This window comes from Trichoderma camerunense (assembly GCF_050948025.1).
Source record: "Trichoderma camerunense strain CBS 138272 chromosome Unknown V8C40scaffold_21, whole genome shotgun sequence".
Classification (NCBI taxonomy): domain Eukaryota; kingdom Fungi; phylum Ascomycota; class Sordariomycetes; order Hypocreales; family Hypocreaceae; genus Trichoderma; species Trichoderma camerunense.
The window spans coordinates 1-18,713 of record NW_028145349.1 but is presented as its reverse complement, the minus strand read 5'-3'; the positions used below and the strand labels follow the sequence as shown (position 1 = coordinate 18,713).

Genomic DNA, 18,713 nt, shown 5'->3' with positions numbered 1-18,713 from the left:
ATCTTGAGGCTGAGATGATAAAGTGACATGGAGGACGAACATGAACTCTCGACGTTATAATACTCGTATCTCAATGGCCCACCGGGAGACTGTAGCTAAAGATTTAGCGTGGCGCTAGCAGATCTGCATTCTCCAGATCGGGTTTTGCATCTGTATTGATACATCAGATGAGGCTTCGACTTCGCTGAAGCCATCACGAACACGTACCGTCGCACCAGATTCAGTGAGACAAATATTCTAACAAAATCTCCGAGTGTCACATGATATACCCCTTTCCGAAAGCTCCTAGTTTGTGTAACGCCGTAGGCAAACCATCAACAGGGCATGGCAACGGAGACTATCCCATCGGACAGAATCCAAATATTCACATGGCTAACCGCTCGTCAGCACTGTAAAGGAGTTATACAAGTACTAGCTAGTGTATAAGAAAAAGATAGGTACAGCTAATCTAAGCAAAGCATGCCTCCCGAGAGAGTTTCATCATTTTTATGCTTCATGAGTGTATGCGTCTCCAAGCAAACGTCGCTGTCATGTGGTCTCCCCCCAAAATCCAAAGGTGAGGAAACGCAATACCAAGTGGTATCATATAGCCAAGTAACCGAAATCAAGCCTCTAAGTCGAAAACGCCAACAGGATAGCGGGAATCGCAGGCCCGCTTTCCCTTCCCTGCTATGCCTGTTCTTCCATTACGTCCACAAACGTCCCAAATTACTACACAGCGCAAAAGGCTTCTTTCCATCGTCCTACTGCAAAGCCAAGTTGGGCTGCTGTAGATTCATTGGCGGGCCAGGCATATTTGGCAGCTGGGGTGTCCTCTGGGCAGCGGGACTGGCATGCTGGCTCGGGGCCATTGGGTTACTAGGCTTCTGGCCCGAGGGTGCCGTGCGGAAGGCTGGCTCCTTTTTCGGGTCGAACGTAGGGAAGACAGCTTGCAGTCGTCGATACAGATCCTGTATCGACCTATTTCGCTCTTCTCTATCTGCTACAGCATCTGGAGGCGTTGCTGAATTCTCAGCGCCAATCGGTACTGCTCTGGGTCTCAGAGTCAGGTTCAGTGGAGGTGCACTGAGATATGCTGGACAAGGCGGTCCCTTAACTTCAGGCTTCCTATCTGCGAGTGCAGCCATATATGACAGATTTGCTTGTAATCGTCGCATGCAACTATGAACCATTAGTTTTGTGTGTCTGTGTCAATATTTTGGCATGTTCAACATACTGCAGATAGTCTTGTTGGAAGTGGTTCTCCTCCTCGGAAGGTTTCCTGTCTGGAATGTTGCCATTGACAGCGGCAAACTCCTTTTTCATTTCTTGTAGCGTTGTCTGGATCTGGATCGACTCGTATAGTAGCTCGTGGTTGATGTCTAAGAGTAGGGCGAACCTCTCCTTTTCCAGAGCCTCTGTTGTAGGGCTCATAGGTACCGCACCCGTTGGTGGACCAGCCATGCCGCTGGCTGGATTGGAGGAAAATGTCGGTGTCTGAGGGGTACCCAATCCCATCTGCTGTTGATTTGTAGGTGTTTGTCCCTGGGACATGGGTTGCGGAGTCGAGAACTGAGGCTGCTGGGGAGGCATGATGTTTGTCGGCGTTCCCTGGGCAGTGCTCGGGGGTCTCTGGGGAGTCGACACCTGGCCCATGGCTTGGTTCGGCTGCTGCTGCTGTTGTTGTTGTTGAGCTTGCTGTTGCTGCTGTTGCTGCTGAGCTTGTTGCTGCTGTTGCATTCGTTGCATCATCATCTGCTGCTGCTGAGGCATGCCGGGCTGGCCCATGGGGAAGCCCGGCATTCCGGCACCCATCATGTAGTTATTCGGAACGAAGCCCTGAGGCCCGACGCCCTGGGGGAGGACTTGGCCGTACGCCGCGCCGGGGAATTGCTGCTGGTAGGCCACTGTTTGCAACGCGGGTTAGTGTTTAGCACATTGAGCGCTCGTTTGCCCTGTCGCCTGTCCTGTCGCGCGACTGCTGGTTACAGGGGAGGGACGTAGAGAGACGCACTCTGATTGTTTGGCTGCATGCCCGGCATGCCCTGCGACGGCATCATGCCTTGCGACTGCATCATGGAGTTTGCCGAGTTTGCGTCGGCCATCATGTGCGGGTTCGCTCCCGGAAACGCCCCTTGAGGCGCCATGCCGGCGAATTGCTGCTGGCGGTTGAACATGACCTGCTGGCCCGGCTGCATTCCTGGCTGCGGTGTGCCCGCGGGGTTGAAGTTGGGCGCGGCATTGCCAAAGCCGTAGTTGTTCGCGTACATGGCTGGCGATGGATTGCACCGGTCGTGTCGTGTCCAGATGGCGATGGCGATGGCGAGGGAGGAATGGCGAGGTAAAGTGGCGAGACTCGGTGCTGTAGATTATATGTAGTTGGACGGACGGATTGGCTGAGAAGAAGTTGTAGATGGAAAATGGCCTTAGCGGGTCAGAGAAGCGCGAAAGTGGCCTAGCCTGTCCTTTGCAGTCGCGAAATGACGTGAGATGCCGATACGCTGGGAATATTGGCAACTATTCACGAGAGATGGAGAGGAACTACTGTAAAGATTATAAAGGGCAAATGTAATGACTTTTATGAATTGAAGTGATTGACTGCAAGGGAATAAACACGAGAGGAATGTCCTTGTTTTTATATCTTCCTATCTGCGCGTGTTTATTTATAGTTTTGCAGATGGAGCAAAGTTTTGCTGGCGCTCGGAAAAATGCGACGGCTTGTGTAACTTGGCCAGCTTATTGGATTGGATCTGATGAGATGAGCAAAGTCGGGCTGCAAGCCTCGGGCCGTGCCTCTGCTGAATAAGCTGGCAAGAGTTGCTGAAAGACTCAAGATTGTTATTGATGATGGAGGAGACTCTTGGGTTTTTGATCGGGCAAAAGTGATGTAGTGCCAGTATCAGGTACTGAGGAATAGGAGCAGAGCCATACGTGTAAGAGGTATATACTACCAAGAAGAATCTACCTATGTCATTTCAACTTTGTAGTATATAAATTCAGCCACAAGTAAGGTAACTTCAGCATATCTTTCATAACTTGTATCTTGTTCATCACTCGTTGCCCTCCAATCCCAAACATGAGCCCATTCGTCATCATCATTTCTCATCAGTCCAAGATAGGAATGTCCAATACTATTTTACAACAAAGCCCGCACCCATTTTAACCAGTCGCCATAAATACGACAAGCTGAAATGCGATTATAAATCTCATCCGTGATTCATTGACACAGACACTCAGCAACGTTATGCGTCAACACTCCGGCTTACTCCACGAATAATACCGGCCACCAACCAACGTAATCGTCGACACAGCTTTACTGTCTCAGCCTCGAATCATGTTTCCACGTATAAAGCGCGCAATGACCACCAAAGGCCGTTGTAACTTTGGCTGCATTCTGGATGCCACTTATTCACCACATAATCAAGTGAGGCTATTTAGTGGTAGATGGTGCCGTATTTCGATCTTCCTTCTAGCAGATTGATAAACTCATCGGCAACATGTTCGCATGTCCTCTCTGATGGATGCACCTCGTCATACCTGTTTCAATATCAAGTCAGAATTCCACCTTTCACCTATTTCATCTCAAAGTCACGCCATAAGAGCACTCACCAAACGAAATTCGACTGCGGCTCTGTCGACTGGAAGCATCCTGAGTCTCCGCATCCTCTATAGGATCCGGTAATGTCAACCGGCTGTGTGTAGTACTTGGTTGGGTCTGAACGCAAATCCAGCAACAGCGAGTGCACGTCCAGTAAGCTGACAGTAGCCCCTGGCCAGCGCTTCTTGACCAATAAATTATACGGCGCTCCCGTGGCGAACATGGTGTTGGCACTGGTCAAGAATTCCTCCATCTTATACTGAGTGTCCGTCGTGTTGTACGTTACCTTGTTCCCCCAATACTCATTGTTTCCCGTTCCGCCGTTCGCGATGGAAGCATACATCGGCGAGAGCTGCAGTGGCAGCACGTTGAGAAGCACAAACTGCCTGCCCCCTAGCTTGTAAACGCCGTCAAAGGCTTTCCAGACACACTCTACAAAGTCTGTAATGGTAGCGCCATTGACTTGGTTGTTGCCCAAAAATCCATCAATTCCTAGGTCATTGGTACCGATCCAGAGCGCATAGACTGTGTTGTCTGGTCTCCTATCTGGATACAAGCCCTTGTAGCCAAGATCTGTCTTGAATGCCGGGACCTCGTAATCCAAGATGGATGGGAATGGCCCATTGATATTGCTGAGAAAGTGCTGGGTGACGCTATCGGAGCACATGCCGCCGGCAACGGCATAGTCATAGAGCTTGGCTCCTGTCTTTTGTGCTACGAGTCTAGGCCAGGCATAACCGCCTACTGATGTTGCATTGTTCACGGGTAGGAGCTGTCCTGGAGGAGGTAGTGCATTGTTGGCGAAGATGTAGTTGAGACGGCCTTCATCTGTATAGCTGTCTCCGAATGTGACAAGATTGCTCAGCTTCCGCAGGCCGGTTGTGCTGGCAGCCGTGACGGCAGCGGCGTATAATAGAAGAGAAAGCATCTTGATTTAGGTGTGCGGGTGTATTGCGCCGGACTAGAGATTGTCGACGGAAACCCTGTATATCAGCAGGTATTTATACATTATCAAGTTCGGTCGACCGGATGCTATTCACAAGAGTTAAACAAATTATTCGGGTTTATAAATTCTATGCACGTCTTTGTAATGGACATCAACCGACGGTAATTGTTTAACTATACGGTCCTAAATAATTGGGGCATCGTACCCGGCCAATCGTGGAATATTTGAGACCCGGCCTTTTTTAGATGCCGACATCCCCAGATCCGTGGTCCGGCACATCTTCCCCGCATTATCGCCATTTCGATGGAGACTGTAGAAGATCACATGCCCATTTACAAGATCCCCTCTATTTGGCATTCTGGATGGCGGGAAACGGTTGCTTCATCATGTTGCCGTTTAAAATCTGGATACTGAAATTAAATGTGAAGTGTATAAACCGTCTCTCTAGCTACATGCAGCACACTTTCATCTAGTAAAAACGGTCTATCATAAAGTCTGTTCCTCAACACCATCATACAAGATGCAGAGAGAGTCATCAAAATTAGTAATTACCGTCGGCTATATCATGCACCGTCTTCTTTACCCCAGATTTCCAAACCTCTTTCCTAATTCGATGATAGAGCCTCTTATGCCGAGCCATCATGGTCTCCGAATGATACTCCGAGAATAGATCATTGGATCGGATAGTAACAAAAGTACGTCTTAACAAAGTGCGTCTTAACAAAAGTACGTCACTTCAACAAGTTGTTTTTATCCAAATGAATTCGATGGAGGTAAACACTGCTCTTTCTATAGTCACTAAGCATAGAGAGCAACCTCTGCGAGAAGAAATCACATAGCTCGGCTTCGTATCGTCTTTGGCGTAGATTTGTTCTTTGAGAGCCTAGTCCTATTACATTATATGTTCAACTTTGGTATATGACAAACACGCTGTAAATACGAGATCGAGTAACAATTCTCCTTGAACCTTCCCAAAGCATGCGCAAACAAGCCTAGCCATCCGCACGGTTTGGCTCCCTTCATCATGAATCTCTCAGGAAGCCTGTGTAAAATTGCTAAAATGGGCCGTAAACCACTTGATGCACTGCTCAGTTGCATCGTCCGCCTGCTGCAAAGAGTCAGGAAACTTGTGATCCGCTCGAACACAAAATCCATGTCCAGCCTTTAGATAGATAGTTAATTCTCCGCGAGCTGGTTCGGGCTTCGCCTCAACAATGGCCTTAATAGCCTCGCATTTTTCCACAGAGAGGTAGTCATCGTGCTCGGCCATCGCAAACGACACTGGCAGTTTCAGGTTCTCAATGTCGCTGTTGAGACTCAAAAGACTTGGGTGTCCAGTGAATCCCGCATCTATCAGCGGTCGTCCGTCGATTGTGTCCCCGCGACCCAGCAGAATGACTTGCTTGCCGCCCCAGCAGAATCCTGCGGCGCCAACTGGAAGTGAGGCGCCTTCTTCCTTGCGGAGCTGCTCGAAGAAGCCTTTGACTCTCGGCCATGCTCTGGTGGGCCAATTGTAGGTGATGAAGGGCAACATGCCGCCCATAGCATGGAAGAAATGATAGCTACAAGTCCGTTCGAGCTGTGTTAGCAACTGTAGCTCAGTTTTCAGTGTGGTGCTTAGCATGGTACTTGCATTTTGGAAAAGATTCCAGCTGTCTTCGACGATAGAACTTTCATGTCATCAATCATGTACAGCGGTGCAGGTCGTCCTACAGCAATCAGCCTTCAATGTCTAAAGCGTGCTTCAAGAGCCATAGGTTGTATATTGAGTCTGGCTTACCGTTCATGAAATCAGGAGCATACACCTTGAACCCGCCCTGGTCCGCATACTTATCCGCAAGAAGCCTTGTATTGACAAAGGCCCATCCAAATGCATCTGGAATCATGACTGCAATGCCTTTGGGGGGCGTCCCATCAGCTGGTTCAACGACGTAGGTCTCGAGACCATAGGCGCGAGTGACAGTTCCCCGCGGCTCGCCTTCGTGGACTGAGCCGCGGTAACAATCCGGGCACGACATTTTATAGAGTTTTTACTCAATTTTCCGATGCAAGAGAGGTGGTGAATTGAGAATGGCGAACGGAATTGGCTGGAAAGGTGAATATTTGAAGTTCATTTTGTCTGTATTTATCAGATGAGGAGAGGGGAATTTCACATGCCCGGAGATAAGGATAGCAACATCCGGCAGTCTTAAAATCGAAAAACTCCATCATTTATCAAATAATTTTAAAATTGTCTACGCGCAGATCATGCCATTGAAAGAAGAAAATTAGACTAAATACGTATGCATAACAGCTTACGCGGAGTGTGAGAACGAGCGACACCTTTGTTAGTAGTGTTGGTAGTGCCCGCATGTGAGAGCTTGCACTGAGCCACGCTACCCTACACCACCACGCGAAAATTGAATGCTGACTTATATGTTTGCTGATTCCAATGATGATTGCATTCACCGTTACAAAATCTCTGAAAGATTCTTAATCAACCATTCCATGCCCACGAATGGAACGCGTGTCGACTCCTTATCATGAATTCGTCATTAATAGGCAAAATAACAGGGTAGAGCCAAAACAGTAATATTCACCGGTCAAATCACACGCTTTCGGCACCGGTTCGGCAACGCTAATGCGCAGAGTTAAACGGCAGTCAATGCGTATTACTGAACACTCAGTTGACTACTTTCAGATGTTTCTGAGCTAGGAAACTCATCAATGATGTGGTCATCCTTGAATGTCAGACAGATTGAGTCAGAAGGCTGACAAATGGAGAAATTACGTATAAGAAAGAAACAATAGTAGAGAGTAGCTACTTATGCACACATTGAGGACATAGTCTTCGAATACCACATATATTCGCTGGTGTTGGGTGAAACAGTTGTATTGAAGAATACAGATAGTTTCTACACCCTATTCTTTCCGCCGATCTGTATTTTAATGATGCTACTGTCTAGCTTCTCGTAGTCCTTGGACCGAATCGATTCGCGTCTTGATAAGACTATCCACGCCAAGGCCTGGTTCTGATTCCCCTTCTCTGTGTAAGTGATTATAGACTCTCAACAGAGTCCAGTCTGTCCAAGAGTAGTTAACCCGATATCCCAATATCCTAATATCCTATTCACGTGGTATCAGCAGTTTGCCGAACGATAGTCATGGATGGTTGTATCTCATCCATGGTGTCAGATAACAAAGATCCCTCCGCCCGAATGGTCTTGTAGATGTTGAAAGTGTGGTTGCCAGTCTCTCACGAATGACCCGAAATGTCAATAATGGCTTTAGGCTTGACGCTGCCGTTGCTCGGCTCTCGTCGGTTCACGGCCAAGCACGGACATGTCAGTCCCACGAGCCCCCATCTTCATCCCAAGCCGAAGAAGCAAGGAGAGCATCCAGGGAGCCCACGCGCACCGCCGCCAAGGCGAGCAAGACAAGATAAAGGAATCAAGCTTCTTCTGCAAGCTTCGACTAAACCTCAAACAGGCAGTAGGAGGGATCATGAGAGTTCTCTATTGGGCAGGAGGAACTGTCCCTTAGACTCAGTACTATTGCTAGGCTAATAAGATGCCGGTGTCAAGGGGGATTTTTAAAGTTAACGTTACGGGCAGCGGTTCGAGAAAAGGACAAGGGGGAGGCTATACTGTACTCTAGATAATCTAAACTTACGAAGGGATGTCATGTCCCTGAGTGCCGTTTCGCGTCGCATGCTAGCGCGTTGCCGTCCATGGCGAAAATGGCGCGGGCAAGGGAGATCGATAGTCGGAGGCATCTAAATTTCAAGCTTCTTTCTGGAATAGGAAGGCCGTGAGATACGGACGTCGCACGGCGCGGCATGCGAACATTGCGACCTACCGCTCTGGCAATTAGGGGGCCTGCTTTTGAGAAAAGTTCCGCTTTATATGTATATGCTTGCGAGGGTGAGACTGCTTCGGAAATGTCGGAGAGCGAGGCCGGATTTCTAAACAGCAGATTTGGCGGGTTGCGCTGACGATAGTAAGAGTTTGGTGTTCTATACGAGAAGCTAAAGTTGGGCCCTTGTCATTCACTATGAGAAGCCTTTGGCGTTGAATGAAAGTCATCGGGAATATGGTTGAGATGTGTGATATCGACGAAATGAGACGATTTGAAGCAGCCCATATCTTTGCCGCTCCGAGCAATAACGTGCCGAGATCCTGCATACATGTAGTTGCCGTATCAGTGCCCACAGACATGTCCGATATAGATTGAGGACGGGATTTGTATAGGTTGCCTCTGCGCATTGGCGCCAAGGACAGCCAATAAATCTATTGGCTTTAGTTAATATTCATATCCATCCTCTGCACCCCTTTGTATTTGTAACGTGTCAAATGGAGCGATGCTGGTTTACAAGAGACCGCAGCCAAGGCCAAGCTGATGATTTCTTCGTCCCTTCTCTCCACCACCTCCGCGTGTACTTTGGAGAATGCGCTGATCGACAGGCACCCTGTATGTTCCTGTTCCTGTCAAACGCATGCTTACCTCTTGTCAGGTCAGGGGCACCCGATTGGTGGGATCCGCGGCTGTCGGTCCGAAGCCTCAAGCATTCCAGAGCCAGGCAAGTCCATGGCTGTTTTCTTTGTCAAGTCTCTGCATCATCTTTTCGGAGCCTTGTTGTTTCCCCGAAATGTTTCTGTTTTGTTTCATGCGGTAGTGAATAAGCGGGAAATATTCATTCCAAGGACTTGGCGGCTGGCTGATTCTCCTACGGGGCGCTTACAAGGCCCTTTGCGTGTTTGTTTGGACAAGGCAGTGGCTGGCGGACCATCGCTCGAATTGACAACACGTGAATGTCTATCAAGTAGAGGATAGCATGTGAATATTTTACGTTTATGAGTATGCGATTAAGTGATCTTCAGTTCCAGCTGTTCCTTAAAACAGCCGCTCGTTGCAAGTTGATTTGATGGGCTTGGCGCCTTGGCTCATCATGGCCGCTTACACACATACACGGCTTACCATAACACCAGCAAATACTACTACTCGCAATGCCATGATAACCAGCTTCCATACGCAGCAGTGGGACCAGACAAGGGAGCCTCTGCATCACAGCCTCATGGTTTCGTCGCAGTGGTTCAGGTCCACATGGCACCCCTGTGCTGGAGCTGGTAGTCACAAGTGCAGCGTGTGTGTAAGTGGCTGGGACAGACTCCAGACACTTTAGCCTGGTCACGATCTGTGTTTGACAACATCTGGCATCGCCTTCCCCCACAATTGTGCCGTCTACATGTTAATTGGACCACCGTTGCCGCCCAGCGTGCCGTGGTTTGGCCTTCTTTATTGCTGGGGTTGGTGTCAATGCCGCCCATGTGGATGATTGTCTAGCAGGATTCCAACAATGCATAGACTGCCAAGAGACCAGTGTGGTGACCTCGAGACTCGGTAGCATTGGGGGTCACAGAGGGTGGGAGATGGCATGCCCCAATCTGGGAGGTTGACTCTGCTATTCATGGCATCAGCAACATGCCTGTCCCCCTTTCACGTGAGATGTAACGGAACGATTGCCGCATCGCTGGCAAACCCTTACAATGGGTCTAGCTCGGTATTCTTTCCTAAATCTAATGATTTGCTTCATGCCTTGTCTGCATCAGGGTCTGAACAACTACTTAAGAGACCAGTTGTCTCTCATTTCTCCATCCAGCCTTTTCCTTGGATCTGCCTTACAACAACAGTCTCTGACAGCTCGAGTCGGTTGGATCTTGACCTAAGACAACACTTACACCACTCTCACACACGATCATCACAATGAAGGTCTTCACTTTCGCCTCTATTCTCGGCCTCGCCGCCATGGCTCAGGCTCACATGGAACTCTCATGGCCCTATGCCTTCCGCTCCAAGTTCAACCCCAACGTGCCTGAGGCTCTGCGAGACTACAGCATGACCAACCCGCTGTTCCAGGCCGGCGGCAACTATCCTTGCAAGGGATACCAAGTCGACTTCAGCAAGCCCGAGGGCAAGTCAGTCGTCACTTGGCAAGCCGGAGGCACTTACAACTTGACCCTCTCCGGCTCCGCCACTCACGAGGGAGGCAGCTGCCAAGTCTCTCTGTCCTACGACCAGGGCCGAACTTGGAAGGCCTTCCACTCGTGGATCGGCCAGTGCCCTCTCAAGCCCACCTGGAGCTTCACCCTGCCCAACGACACGCCTGCTGGAGATGCCATCTTCTCGTGGACCTGGTTCAACAAGGTTGGAAACCGTGAGATGTACATGAACTGCGCCCACGTCACCATCCAGGGCCGAAGCAAAGCCGCTCGCAGCCCGTCCGACCCGTTCAGCAGCCGTCCTTCTCAGTTTGTTGCCAACGTTAACAACGGCTGTGGTACTCTCGAGGGCAAGGATGTGCTCTTCCCCAACCCTGGCCCGGATACCGACTTCAACTCTGCCGGCACTGCTCCTCCTACTGGCTCATGCAACACTGGCAAGCGCACTGCTCAGCCATTGAACGTGTAAGTCGGAAAAGATGTTAGTCGAAAAGGTTGAAAGGAAATCGAGAAAGTGAGATTTGGTTAGCATTGGGAGGCTAGCAATTGTGGTGAATCTGATTCAGTATATATATTTTTGAGAAGAGGTTTTGTACATACGGGTGGTCCTTGAACTTCACCGGACTCTCTTCACATAACTAAAGAGATGTCTGAACTGTCCATAGTTGGGTATAAATACATTGTACATTTGACATCACTACCTTGAGAACATGCTTGTGAAAAGTAGCAAAGAGTAGCCATTGTCCGGTAGTATATGAATAAGGAGTGACTAAGAGAAGGAAAGCAAACATTGCAACCAGTGCCATGCAGGGTGGGCCAATATGGTGATATTTGTTGTTGGTCAGACATCAGTTCATCGTCGCCTGATTGGCTGCCCTTCCACCGCCTTCGCACATAAAGTCGTTCCTCCTCACTCAATCTTTATCTGTGGTGTCTCTCGCCAACGCCAACGTCAACGTCAAACAACATCGCAACTCGGCTCTTGTACTTCGCTCACCCTCTTGAGTTTCTCCTAGCTCTTACTTCAACTCACTTTTACCTATACATCTTCGCATTGCTGATTCCTTTTCACACAATCTCCCCGAGTTCCAATACTCAAAGGCCCGCGCCTCTGGGAAGCTGCATCTCTCGTCTATCAGAAGCCATGATGGAGACTCTCACTGGAGAATCAAATCCGCCGCCACAATATCCGGGACCGGTACGGATCCTGGTGCAAACAGTAACAAGTCTTGTGCCAGGAAATGACTATGGCCAACGGATTGATTTTATACGAAACATCGTTTGTCAACACCATTGGAACCGTGACTTTATTTGGGGCAAGGATCGTTGGAATTCGTACGGTGACGACTTTGGCTATGAGAACCGTAACTGCTACTTCCTTATCGATCATGGCGAGTCTACTGAAGATCCGCCAATTCTGTGGTATCGATGGACGGGAAAATCCCTGTTAGAAGAACCCTTTGGCGTTGTGATGTGATGCTATCATCGGTCTACTAACACTTGGAGTAGCATTGCTATTGAGCAAACATTGCCTGAAGAAATACAATCTAAATTAAAAAGGTACCCATTCACGAGGCCACCAAATCCAAATCAACGCCCACGAAAGCCAACACCTGCACATATACGGTATGATGCCAAAACCTTTCGCCAGATTATTCGGGCAAATCTTCGTCGCGATGCGATCATCACAGATGATTGTATTCAATTCTTAATGACGCATCCAGAGGACGCAAGATGGCTCAAAGATAATATCGAGGCCCGATTTTGGTCCAAGATTCAATCCGCATTGGAGTCTAGACAGGGCAAGAGTACCGCCTACACCGATCGAGAGCGCACGTTGGCAAATTCGTCCACCCCGGAGGAGTAAGTCCACCGCAGGCCAACATACTTCCGCCTCGGATATCCATATTCTCACGATCAGCTGTTCAGGTGCAAATTCGAAGACAGTCTTCTTCCGATGAGAGCAAAACGAGGTGATGGTAATTCTGCAGGAGGCAAAGAGACCGAAGACTCATTCAACTTATAAACGATACGAGGGAATCTGGTGAGATGCGTGATGATCCTTCGTAGTGTCTAAGTCTATCATAATCCTATTGCATCCACCACCGCCAGCACTTACTGCCCTTGATCGGGCCTCATTATATCATTCGGAATAAGGTAAAGGAATATTGGGAAAAATGCTTTGGATATGGGTGTCACTACCGTCACCGGTTCATTGCTCAACGTTTGTCGTTAATCCATCCGTCCTCGGCCTTTACATGACCATACTATTTCCTCTTTTGTTGAGTCTCCTCAACCTAACGGTAATAGGATTGAGGACGTGCAATAGTTCATTTGAAGAAGAAGACGATTGGGGCGATTGGTTAGAGTGCTTTTTTTTTTTTGTAGCCGCGAGGGTCTATTCGGTATAAATGGCTAATTATGTCTGTCTGGCACGTACGCCAAAGTATAGCTTGTGGCAGTAATGGCTGTATTGCAATAGAAGTAAGAACACAAAAACAAAGGAGAACTCCTGACACCAATCCATTACATGAGATCTGCAACCACCTGCCCTAGTTGCCAACAGTACCTAAATTGGTCGCAAATTCCTGAACCGAACCTCAAATTGAGATTGCCATCATCAACCCTAGAAGTGATTAAAAGGACTTGGAGCAGTCGCAATCATGTGTGACAGTTTGTCGTACTTGTTCAATCCGTATGCCTGATCCCCGGCAATGGGCGCAATCACAGTTTCTGAAGCCCCAATAGCTTGCGCTCCTGTCGCAATCGGGAGAATGCCTTGTTGAAGGACATCTAAATCCACGGCCGTTGCACATCCAGCAATTAACATCTGTGTCGACCATGACCGTCTCATTCCAAGTACCACTTCCATTGCAGATGGTACAACTTGGGACAGGTCCGCTAGACTTGTGAGATGCCATGGTAGGGGTCTGCTGTTCCTTTGAGGAGAGAGATAGCTGGTCGTAGGACGATGCCGAGGGGGTTGGCCAGTGGATCAAGAAGAATTGACTCGGCTTTGGCAAGGCTGGTATGGTAATGAGAAGAAGATGGTATTCTTGGCTTGTAAGGGATAGTGGTAGTTTATGGAGAGAAGCAGTAACCCGAGGAAATAGTAGCTCTTTATATATCTCTTTAGACGGCGAGGAGGCTCCCTAGATATCGGCCCTAGGAATCATCCGACTAGAAGCTGAACGCCTACAGGGCTAAATCTCGAGACACTTGAGTATCGTCACTTGGTCACGGTGTAAAGGGAGAAGCTTTGCACGGCCAGAACTGCGACCTTCGTGCCCAGCCAATTTCGGCTTTGTTGGGCAATACCTAACAAGTCTGGGAGGGTAGGTTCAAATTTATAGGTGTTGGGTGCCAAATTAACAACCACCAACATAAACATTTGTGAGATATACACAAAATGCGCCCAAGCCACTATCAAAGGCCCAAAGTGGCTTTGAAGCTAGCAGCTTATTAAAAGGTTAATACATGTACATATATAGTACCCAGCTCTTTAAGTTTCTGCTACTCCATGCTATCACTAGGTACTTTCTACTATTATCACTGCATTTCCTAATGTCTGCTACTGATATCATGTTTTCCTAGTATCTGATACCATTGCTGTATTTTTTCTTAGTACATACTACTATGGTTATACTTCTCTCGCTTCCGATATTATCATCTATTATTTATTGTATGGCTTCAAATCCGAGACACGAGATGCTGGATAGCATTAGTGTTTCTCATTAAAGTTATTAAACTCCTCATATAACCAGGTGGAGTTCTGAAGTATAAATTAGTATAACTACATCGCATATTTGACATGACCACCTGGAGAACACCTTTGTGAAAATCACATTGAAATAGTCATTGCTCGATGCTATATAAAGAGTAGTCAAAAAGAGAAAAGCAAATATTGCCATCAGTGTATCTATCGTATATAATCCAGCATACCGCTGCCAAATACCGTACCGACGTAACCGTGATCCAAGCCAATATCTAACTGTATATCCAAACCTGCCCATCATAATTCCATACCATTAAAAAACACAAACGGGGTATAACGCAGTCATAAATTTGGCATTTTCTCGTGCCATGTCCAGTTTCATCTTGAGCTTTGTCCGCCCACTCACTTTGTAGTAGAGGGAACAACCACGAGAGGAAGAGAGTCTTGCTTCTTGTAAGACCAAGACCATCCCTTTTCTTCGTGGGGACAAGGCAAATCTTCGTCGTCTATCAAAAGTATCAGTAAACCGTCACAACTCAATTGAAGGAGGAAGTCTTACCAAACTCAGAATCCGAGTCACCATCCTCATCCGCAGCCAAGGACATCAATCCCTTGCCAACGCCATAGAATACGCTCAGCAGCTGCGCGAGTGCGATGAAAAAGGGCATGAATTGGCCTGGAGCGACGAGACTGTGGACGCCCGAGATGTTGTTCCACTTGAGAGCCATTTCCACGTAGACGATGGCACCAATATTGACGAGGAAATCGATTGGCCCGAAGCCCATGGGGTTTTCCTCCTCCTTGGACCTTCCACCTCCTTCGCCGCGGAATCTCTGCACAAAGTTGGCGGCGCGGACAAAGGTGAAGAGAATAATGGCTATATACACAAGATGTATTAGTGGTTGGAGAGCCTTTATTTGGAGGAGAGTTACAAGGACTGACCTGCGAGATAGAAGATGACGGAGACGACACCGCCGATAATAGCAAACACGGAGCCGACCTTGTTAAGAGTGCGAAACCAATGCCAAATGCTAACCTTTGCAAAAAAAAAAGCCTTGTCATCATGACACGCACGCGGCAGCGTATCCATGCCATGCCACCAAAACCACGCAAACAGCGCAATCAACCCCCCAACCTCAAAAGTGTAGATGAGCGCGGTAGTCTGGCCCTTCCAGTAAGGAACGCGGCAGACGCCGACCTGGGCGAGCAGCAGGGTGAGGATGGGGAAGACCTCGACGGCCTCGACGGTCTTGTCCCGCAGCTCGCGGATGAGGACGATTCCCGTGGCGAGGACGAGGATGATTGTGCCCTGGCCGAGGGTGTCCTCGGTCTTGAAGATTGCGCTGGCGAGGCCGGAGAGCTGGACGGTCATCATTTGGATGTAGATGCCGATGCGGATGCCGAGGCCGTAGAGGTCGGAGTCGCCAGGGACGGGGCAATGGAGTTCGGTGGAGTTCATGGCTCCGGCTGTTTGTACGTTTTGCCTTACTATTGAGTTGAGTTGAAGTTGAATTGTGGGAAAGGCCAGGCTACAGAGTTGTGTTGTGTTGTGTTGTTGAAAAAGTCAACAACAGCTTGTGTAATAAAGCTGTGAGAGGACATAAGCCCCCCATGCCATATTATCTACTGTATGTGTATCTACCATGCAACCCAACCGCCATCGCCAGATGCACCACAGCCACACAGCCAGGCTCCCTCCCCACACATGCTGCAAATCCCAGCCGGGGAGTTACACTCAAGGTTGTCCCAGACGCTGGCAGCCTGTCTCCTCAGCCTCAGTCTCTCAACCTCTTTCTCGCCCCTCCACCTCCCTATCCCTTCCTTCAGCCGCTCGAGCTAGCAAGCATCACATGCGGGAAATAGCCATAACAAAGCAAGACACAGGACAAAAAGAGGCACAGCGATCGTATAACGGGGAAGCACCAAGAGCAGCTATAGTTGCTAGCGTCCGCTACCCCTGTCACTGAAATGTCTGCCTCGCTCTCACACGATAATCTTGATTGGCTCAAGATGTGGAACGATGTTGTGGCGGAGGGCGGTTCGGGCCAGCGCCCCTGGTCTGTGTCTGTGCCCAATGTCTCAAGAAGAGGGAGCTCGCAGTAGCTTTTGAGTTGTGAGGCTGAAAAAGCAAGGAAGAGACACCCAAAGTCGTCTGTCTCTCTCCCCACACACCACATGACGATCGATATAGTCTAGTGAAGTGAGGCGGATATCGCCAAAGCAAGGCTGCCGTTGACGTTTTTCTTTTGCTTGAGCTTTGGATGCTCGAGCACTGCCACCCCGTTGTTGCGAGAGGGGGCTAGAAAATCAATGGTTTTGATCTGCGTTACTCACATATCTAGCGGCTGGGGCCTATAACTTAATCGAGGACCGAGTCTTGTTGCTCACGGGAATCGACAGATGCTTGGCGGCGACTAAAGTCTTTTTATAACCCTCTGTGCGAGCGTGAGAGATTGCGTTTGTGTTACGAACCCCTCGAGTCTACGGAGTATTGCATGTTGGTATAAGTGAAGAATTCGGCTGGCTCTTTTACTGGCTTCTGTTGGGTTCATCTCATCCCCCAGCTCGGCCCTCTTGTTCTCTACCCCAGCAGTTTGTCGCTTCATCTTCCGTTCCTCATCATCGACTCAAAACAACTTCAGATAAATCATCATCATGGTCGTCCCACCCTGTGGCCCAGACGGCAACTCAGATCTCTACGGAGTCGGCGTCCGTGCCGGTCTCTACGCGCAATGGGTCGCAACGCTGCTTGCGACCCTCTTCGACCCCAAGACTGAGAGCACATACCGTATCGCCAACCTCATCATCCAGTGGTCCATCTTTCTGGGCCTCTGCACGCAATCTAAGCCCGGTGACCCCGTCATTGGCGCCGTCATCACTCAATACCTGCTATTCGGCTCACTGTCCAGCTTGACGGGCGATGGCGTTGGTCATTTCAGTCACTTTTCCGGCATCTTTCGCATCATCTTTTATACAGCCGTCTCTTCGTACGGCTGCTGGTTCTGGTTCAACGGGATAGACGACATGACAGTGGAGGGATGCCCCGACGTTGCCTTCTTCGGCGACGTCAGCCTCCACGGACCATTCCGCACCGCGGGCAAAGTGTTCTCCGTGCTGGGAGTCATCATTTGCGTCTTTTCGCTCGTCTTCAGCGTCTTTGCGACAATGAGGAGATTCAGAGGCGGCGTTCGAGAGGCCTTTGCGACAAAGGAAAGGGCGCGGCCAAAGGTTGAGCTGGTGCTGCTGGTTCTGTCCATGGCCTTGATCGGCATATCCATTTACTTGGTCGAGCACCTGATTGAGAAGAACGGCATCACTCAGGTTGACGTTAAGGCAATTACTTCTGTTGGACAGTTGATTCCGCTGCTGGCGGGTGGACTGGCATGCGCAATGACTCTTTGGAAGATTGTGACTCACCAGCTGTTTATGAGGAAACGATGTTGGTACTTGTTTGGTTATCACCTGTGAAGGGCGCTGTCTACATGTCTGCGGGCTTCCTTTTTCTTTATGGTTAATATGGATGATATAACGAAAGCGATACCAGGTTTTGGGTTTGTGGGATTTTAGAAGGGAAATATGTGGGATAGAATAAGGTTCTTTTTTGTTTAATGAAATTCATCATTTATTATTCCTCAACTTAATCTCATCCAATACCACAATCAAACTTGCCCGCCGCATCTCCGGAGCCCAAACCCGATCGCCCCACCAAAACCCGCCGCCAAAAATCAACCTCTGTGTAGCGTGTGTGTGTGTGTAAGAGCTTATATTATTCCCTATCTAGCTAGCTGTCGGTGTTTATATACCTTATCCCTTGTCCTAATGTTACGTAATATATAATATATACTGCTAAGAAAAACCGTTGTCTTCGTTAGTTATTTATTTCTTAAGTAATATTTCTGTTTTTATTGTATTTTAAAATTTTAAAAACTAGGGCCCTTGGCCTATTTATGTATTAGTCTTATAGTTAGCTTATCCTTTTTTACTAAATTTTCTATTACTTAGATAATATAGTTTTAAAGATTTTTAATATAACTTTTTAGTTTTTTAACTTTATTATTTATTTTAGTATTTTTTTTTATAGTACTTTAATTTACTTTTACTAGTTAATAATTATTTATTATAAAGTTTAGTTTTATTTCTTCTTTACCTTAAGCTTTAACTATAATACGTTTATTTTATTTTCTAAAGCCTTTAGCTTTTATTTATTATTTATCCTTTTCTAACTTATTAATAAGTCTACTACTTTATATTAGTCTTTATTAGATTCTATAATATAGTTTTTGCTGCTTTATTTAATAAGTTTTATTTTCTTTAGCTATTTACTTAAGCTAGGGGTATTATTATCTGCCTTATTTTTACGCTTACTTCTGCTTAAGGTATCTTCTGTATTATTTAAGTACTTTATTTTAAAAGTTAAATATTATATTATTTTACTAAAATTAATAATAGCTAAAGTATTTATTAAGATAATACTACTAAGGCTAGATATATTTAGGT

General features: G+C 47.8%; 7 protein-coding genes across 7 annotated transcripts; 3 read left to right on the top strand and 4 right to left on the bottom strand.

The window, feature by feature from the left end:
* Positions 1–383: 383 nt before the first annotated feature.
* On the bottom strand, positions 384–2,562 carry V8C40DRAFT_255713 (uncharacterized protein). The gene is made up of 3 exons (XM_083218114.1): positions 1,994–2,562; positions 1,217–1,886; positions 384–1,161 (listed from the first exon to the last, which is right to left on the bottom strand). Exons 1-3 carry the CDS (start codon positions 2,247–2,249, stop codon positions 744–746), a joined length of 1,344 nt encoding a protein of 447 aa, XP_083068561.1. The 5' UTR covers positions 2,250–2,562; the 3' UTR covers positions 384–743.
* Positions 2,563–3,413: 851 nt separating this feature from the next.
* V8C40DRAFT_269974 (SGNH/GDSL hydrolase family protein) lies at positions 3,414–4,505 on the bottom strand (the record flags this gene model as incomplete). The annotated part of the gene is made up of 2 exons (XM_083220142.1): positions 3,414–3,516; positions 3,589–4,505. 2 exons carry the CDS (start codon positions 4,503–4,505, stop codon positions 3,414–3,416), a joined length of 1,020 nt encoding a protein of 339 aa, XP_083068560.1.
* Positions 4,506–5,076: 571 nt separating this feature from the next.
* On the bottom strand, positions 5,077–6,840 carry V8C40DRAFT_255708 (dienelactone hydrolase family protein). The gene is made up of 3 exons (XM_083218113.1): positions 6,304–6,840; positions 6,157–6,232; positions 5,077–6,085 (listed from the first exon to the last, which is right to left on the bottom strand). Exons 1-3 carry the CDS (start codon positions 6,539–6,541, stop codon positions 5,557–5,559), a joined length of 843 nt encoding a protein of 280 aa, XP_083068559.1. The 5' UTR covers positions 6,542–6,840; the 3' UTR covers positions 5,077–5,556.
* A 3,255-nt stretch (positions 6,841–10,095) lies between these two features.
* Positions 10,096–11,198, top strand: V8C40DRAFT_255703 (uncharacterized protein). The gene has a single exon (XM_083218112.1). It carries the CDS (start codon positions 10,266–10,268, stop codon positions 10,968–10,970), a length of 705 nt encoding a protein of 234 aa, XP_083068558.1. The 5' UTR covers positions 10,096–10,265; the 3' UTR covers positions 10,971–11,198.
* Positions 11,199–11,420: 222 nt separating this feature from the next.
* V8C40DRAFT_255701 (uncharacterized protein) lies at positions 11,421–13,097 on the top strand. Its single transcript, XM_083218111.1, has 2 exons — positions 11,421–11,947; positions 12,011–13,097. Exons 1-2 carry the CDS (start codon positions 11,646–11,648, stop codon positions 12,366–12,368), a joined length of 660 nt encoding a protein of 219 aa, XP_083068557.1. The 5' UTR covers positions 11,421–11,645; the 3' UTR covers positions 12,369–13,097.
* Positions 13,098–14,332: 1,235 nt separating this feature from the next.
* On the bottom strand, positions 14,333–15,797 carry V8C40DRAFT_255698 (uncharacterized protein). The gene is made up of 2 exons (XM_083218110.1): positions 15,159–15,797; positions 14,333–15,093 (listed from the first exon to the last, which is right to left on the bottom strand). The coding sequence occupies exons 1-2, from the start codon at positions 15,673–15,675 to the stop codon at positions 14,753–14,755; spliced, it is 858 nt and encodes a 285-aa protein (XP_083068556.1). The 5' UTR covers positions 15,676–15,797; the 3' UTR covers positions 14,333–14,752.
* A 555-nt stretch (positions 15,798–16,352) lies between these two features.
* On the top strand, positions 16,353–18,008 carry V8C40DRAFT_255695 (uncharacterized protein). The gene has a single exon (XM_083218109.1). The coding sequence runs from the start codon at positions 16,872–16,874 to the stop codon at positions 17,682–17,684; it is 813 nt and encodes a 270-aa protein (XP_083068555.1). The 5' UTR covers positions 16,353–16,871; the 3' UTR covers positions 17,685–18,008.
* The last annotated feature ends 705 nt before the right edge of the window (positions 18,009–18,713 follow it).

What these genes read in the sequence shown, in the direction of transcription:
- V8C40DRAFT_255703 (XM_083218112.1), top strand. Translation starts at nt 10,266, where the DNA reads ATGAAGGTCTTCACTTTCGCCTCTATTCTCGGCCTCGCCGCCATGGCT.
- V8C40DRAFT_255698 (XM_083218110.1), bottom strand. Translation starts at nt 15,675, where the DNA reads ATGAACTCCACCGAACTCCATTGCCCCGTCCCTGGCGACTCCGACCTC. An exon ending in CGTCATCTTCTATCTCGCAG is followed by an intron (nt 15,094 to 15,158) that starts GTCAGTCCTTGT and finishes TTGTGTATATAG; the next exon opens with CCATTATTCTCTTCACCTTT.
- V8C40DRAFT_255708 (XM_083218113.1), bottom strand. Translation starts at nt 6,541, where the DNA reads ATGTCGTGCCCGGATTGTTACCGCGGCTCAGTCCACGAAGGCGAGCCG. An exon ending in TGCTCCTGATTTCATGAACG is followed by an intron (nt 6,233 to 6,303) that starts GTAAGCCAGACT and finishes TGATTGCTGTAG; the next exon opens with GACGACCTGCACCGCTGTAC. An exon ending in GCTGGAATCTTTTCCAAAAT is followed by an intron (nt 6,086 to 6,156) that starts GCAAGTACCATG and finishes ACGGACTTGTAG; the next exon opens with CTATCATTTCTTCCATGCTA.
- V8C40DRAFT_255713 (XM_083218114.1), bottom strand. Translation starts at nt 2,249, where the DNA reads ATGTACGCGAACAACTACGGCTTTGGCAATGCCGCGCCCAACTTCAAC. An exon ending in CATGCAGCCAAACAATCAGA is followed by an intron (nt 1,887 to 1,993) that starts GTGCGTCTCTCT and finishes CGTTGCAAACAG; the next exon opens with TGGCCTACCAGCAGCAATTC. An exon ending in TTCCAACAAGACTATCTGCA is followed by an intron (nt 1,162 to 1,216) that starts GTATGTTGAACA and finishes AATGGTTCATAG; the next exon opens with TTGCATGCGACGATTACAAG.
- V8C40DRAFT_255695 (XM_083218109.1), top strand. Translation starts at nt 16,872, where the DNA reads ATGGTCGTCCCACCCTGTGGCCCAGACGGCAACTCAGATCTCTACGGA.
- V8C40DRAFT_255701 (XM_083218111.1), top strand. Translation starts at nt 11,646, where the DNA reads ATGATGGAGACTCTCACTGGAGAATCAAATCCGCCGCCACAATATCCG. An exon ending in CGATGGACGGGAAAATCCCT is followed by an intron (nt 11,948 to 12,010) that starts GTTAGAAGAACC and finishes CACTTGGAGTAG; the next exon opens with CATTGCTATTGAGCAAACAT.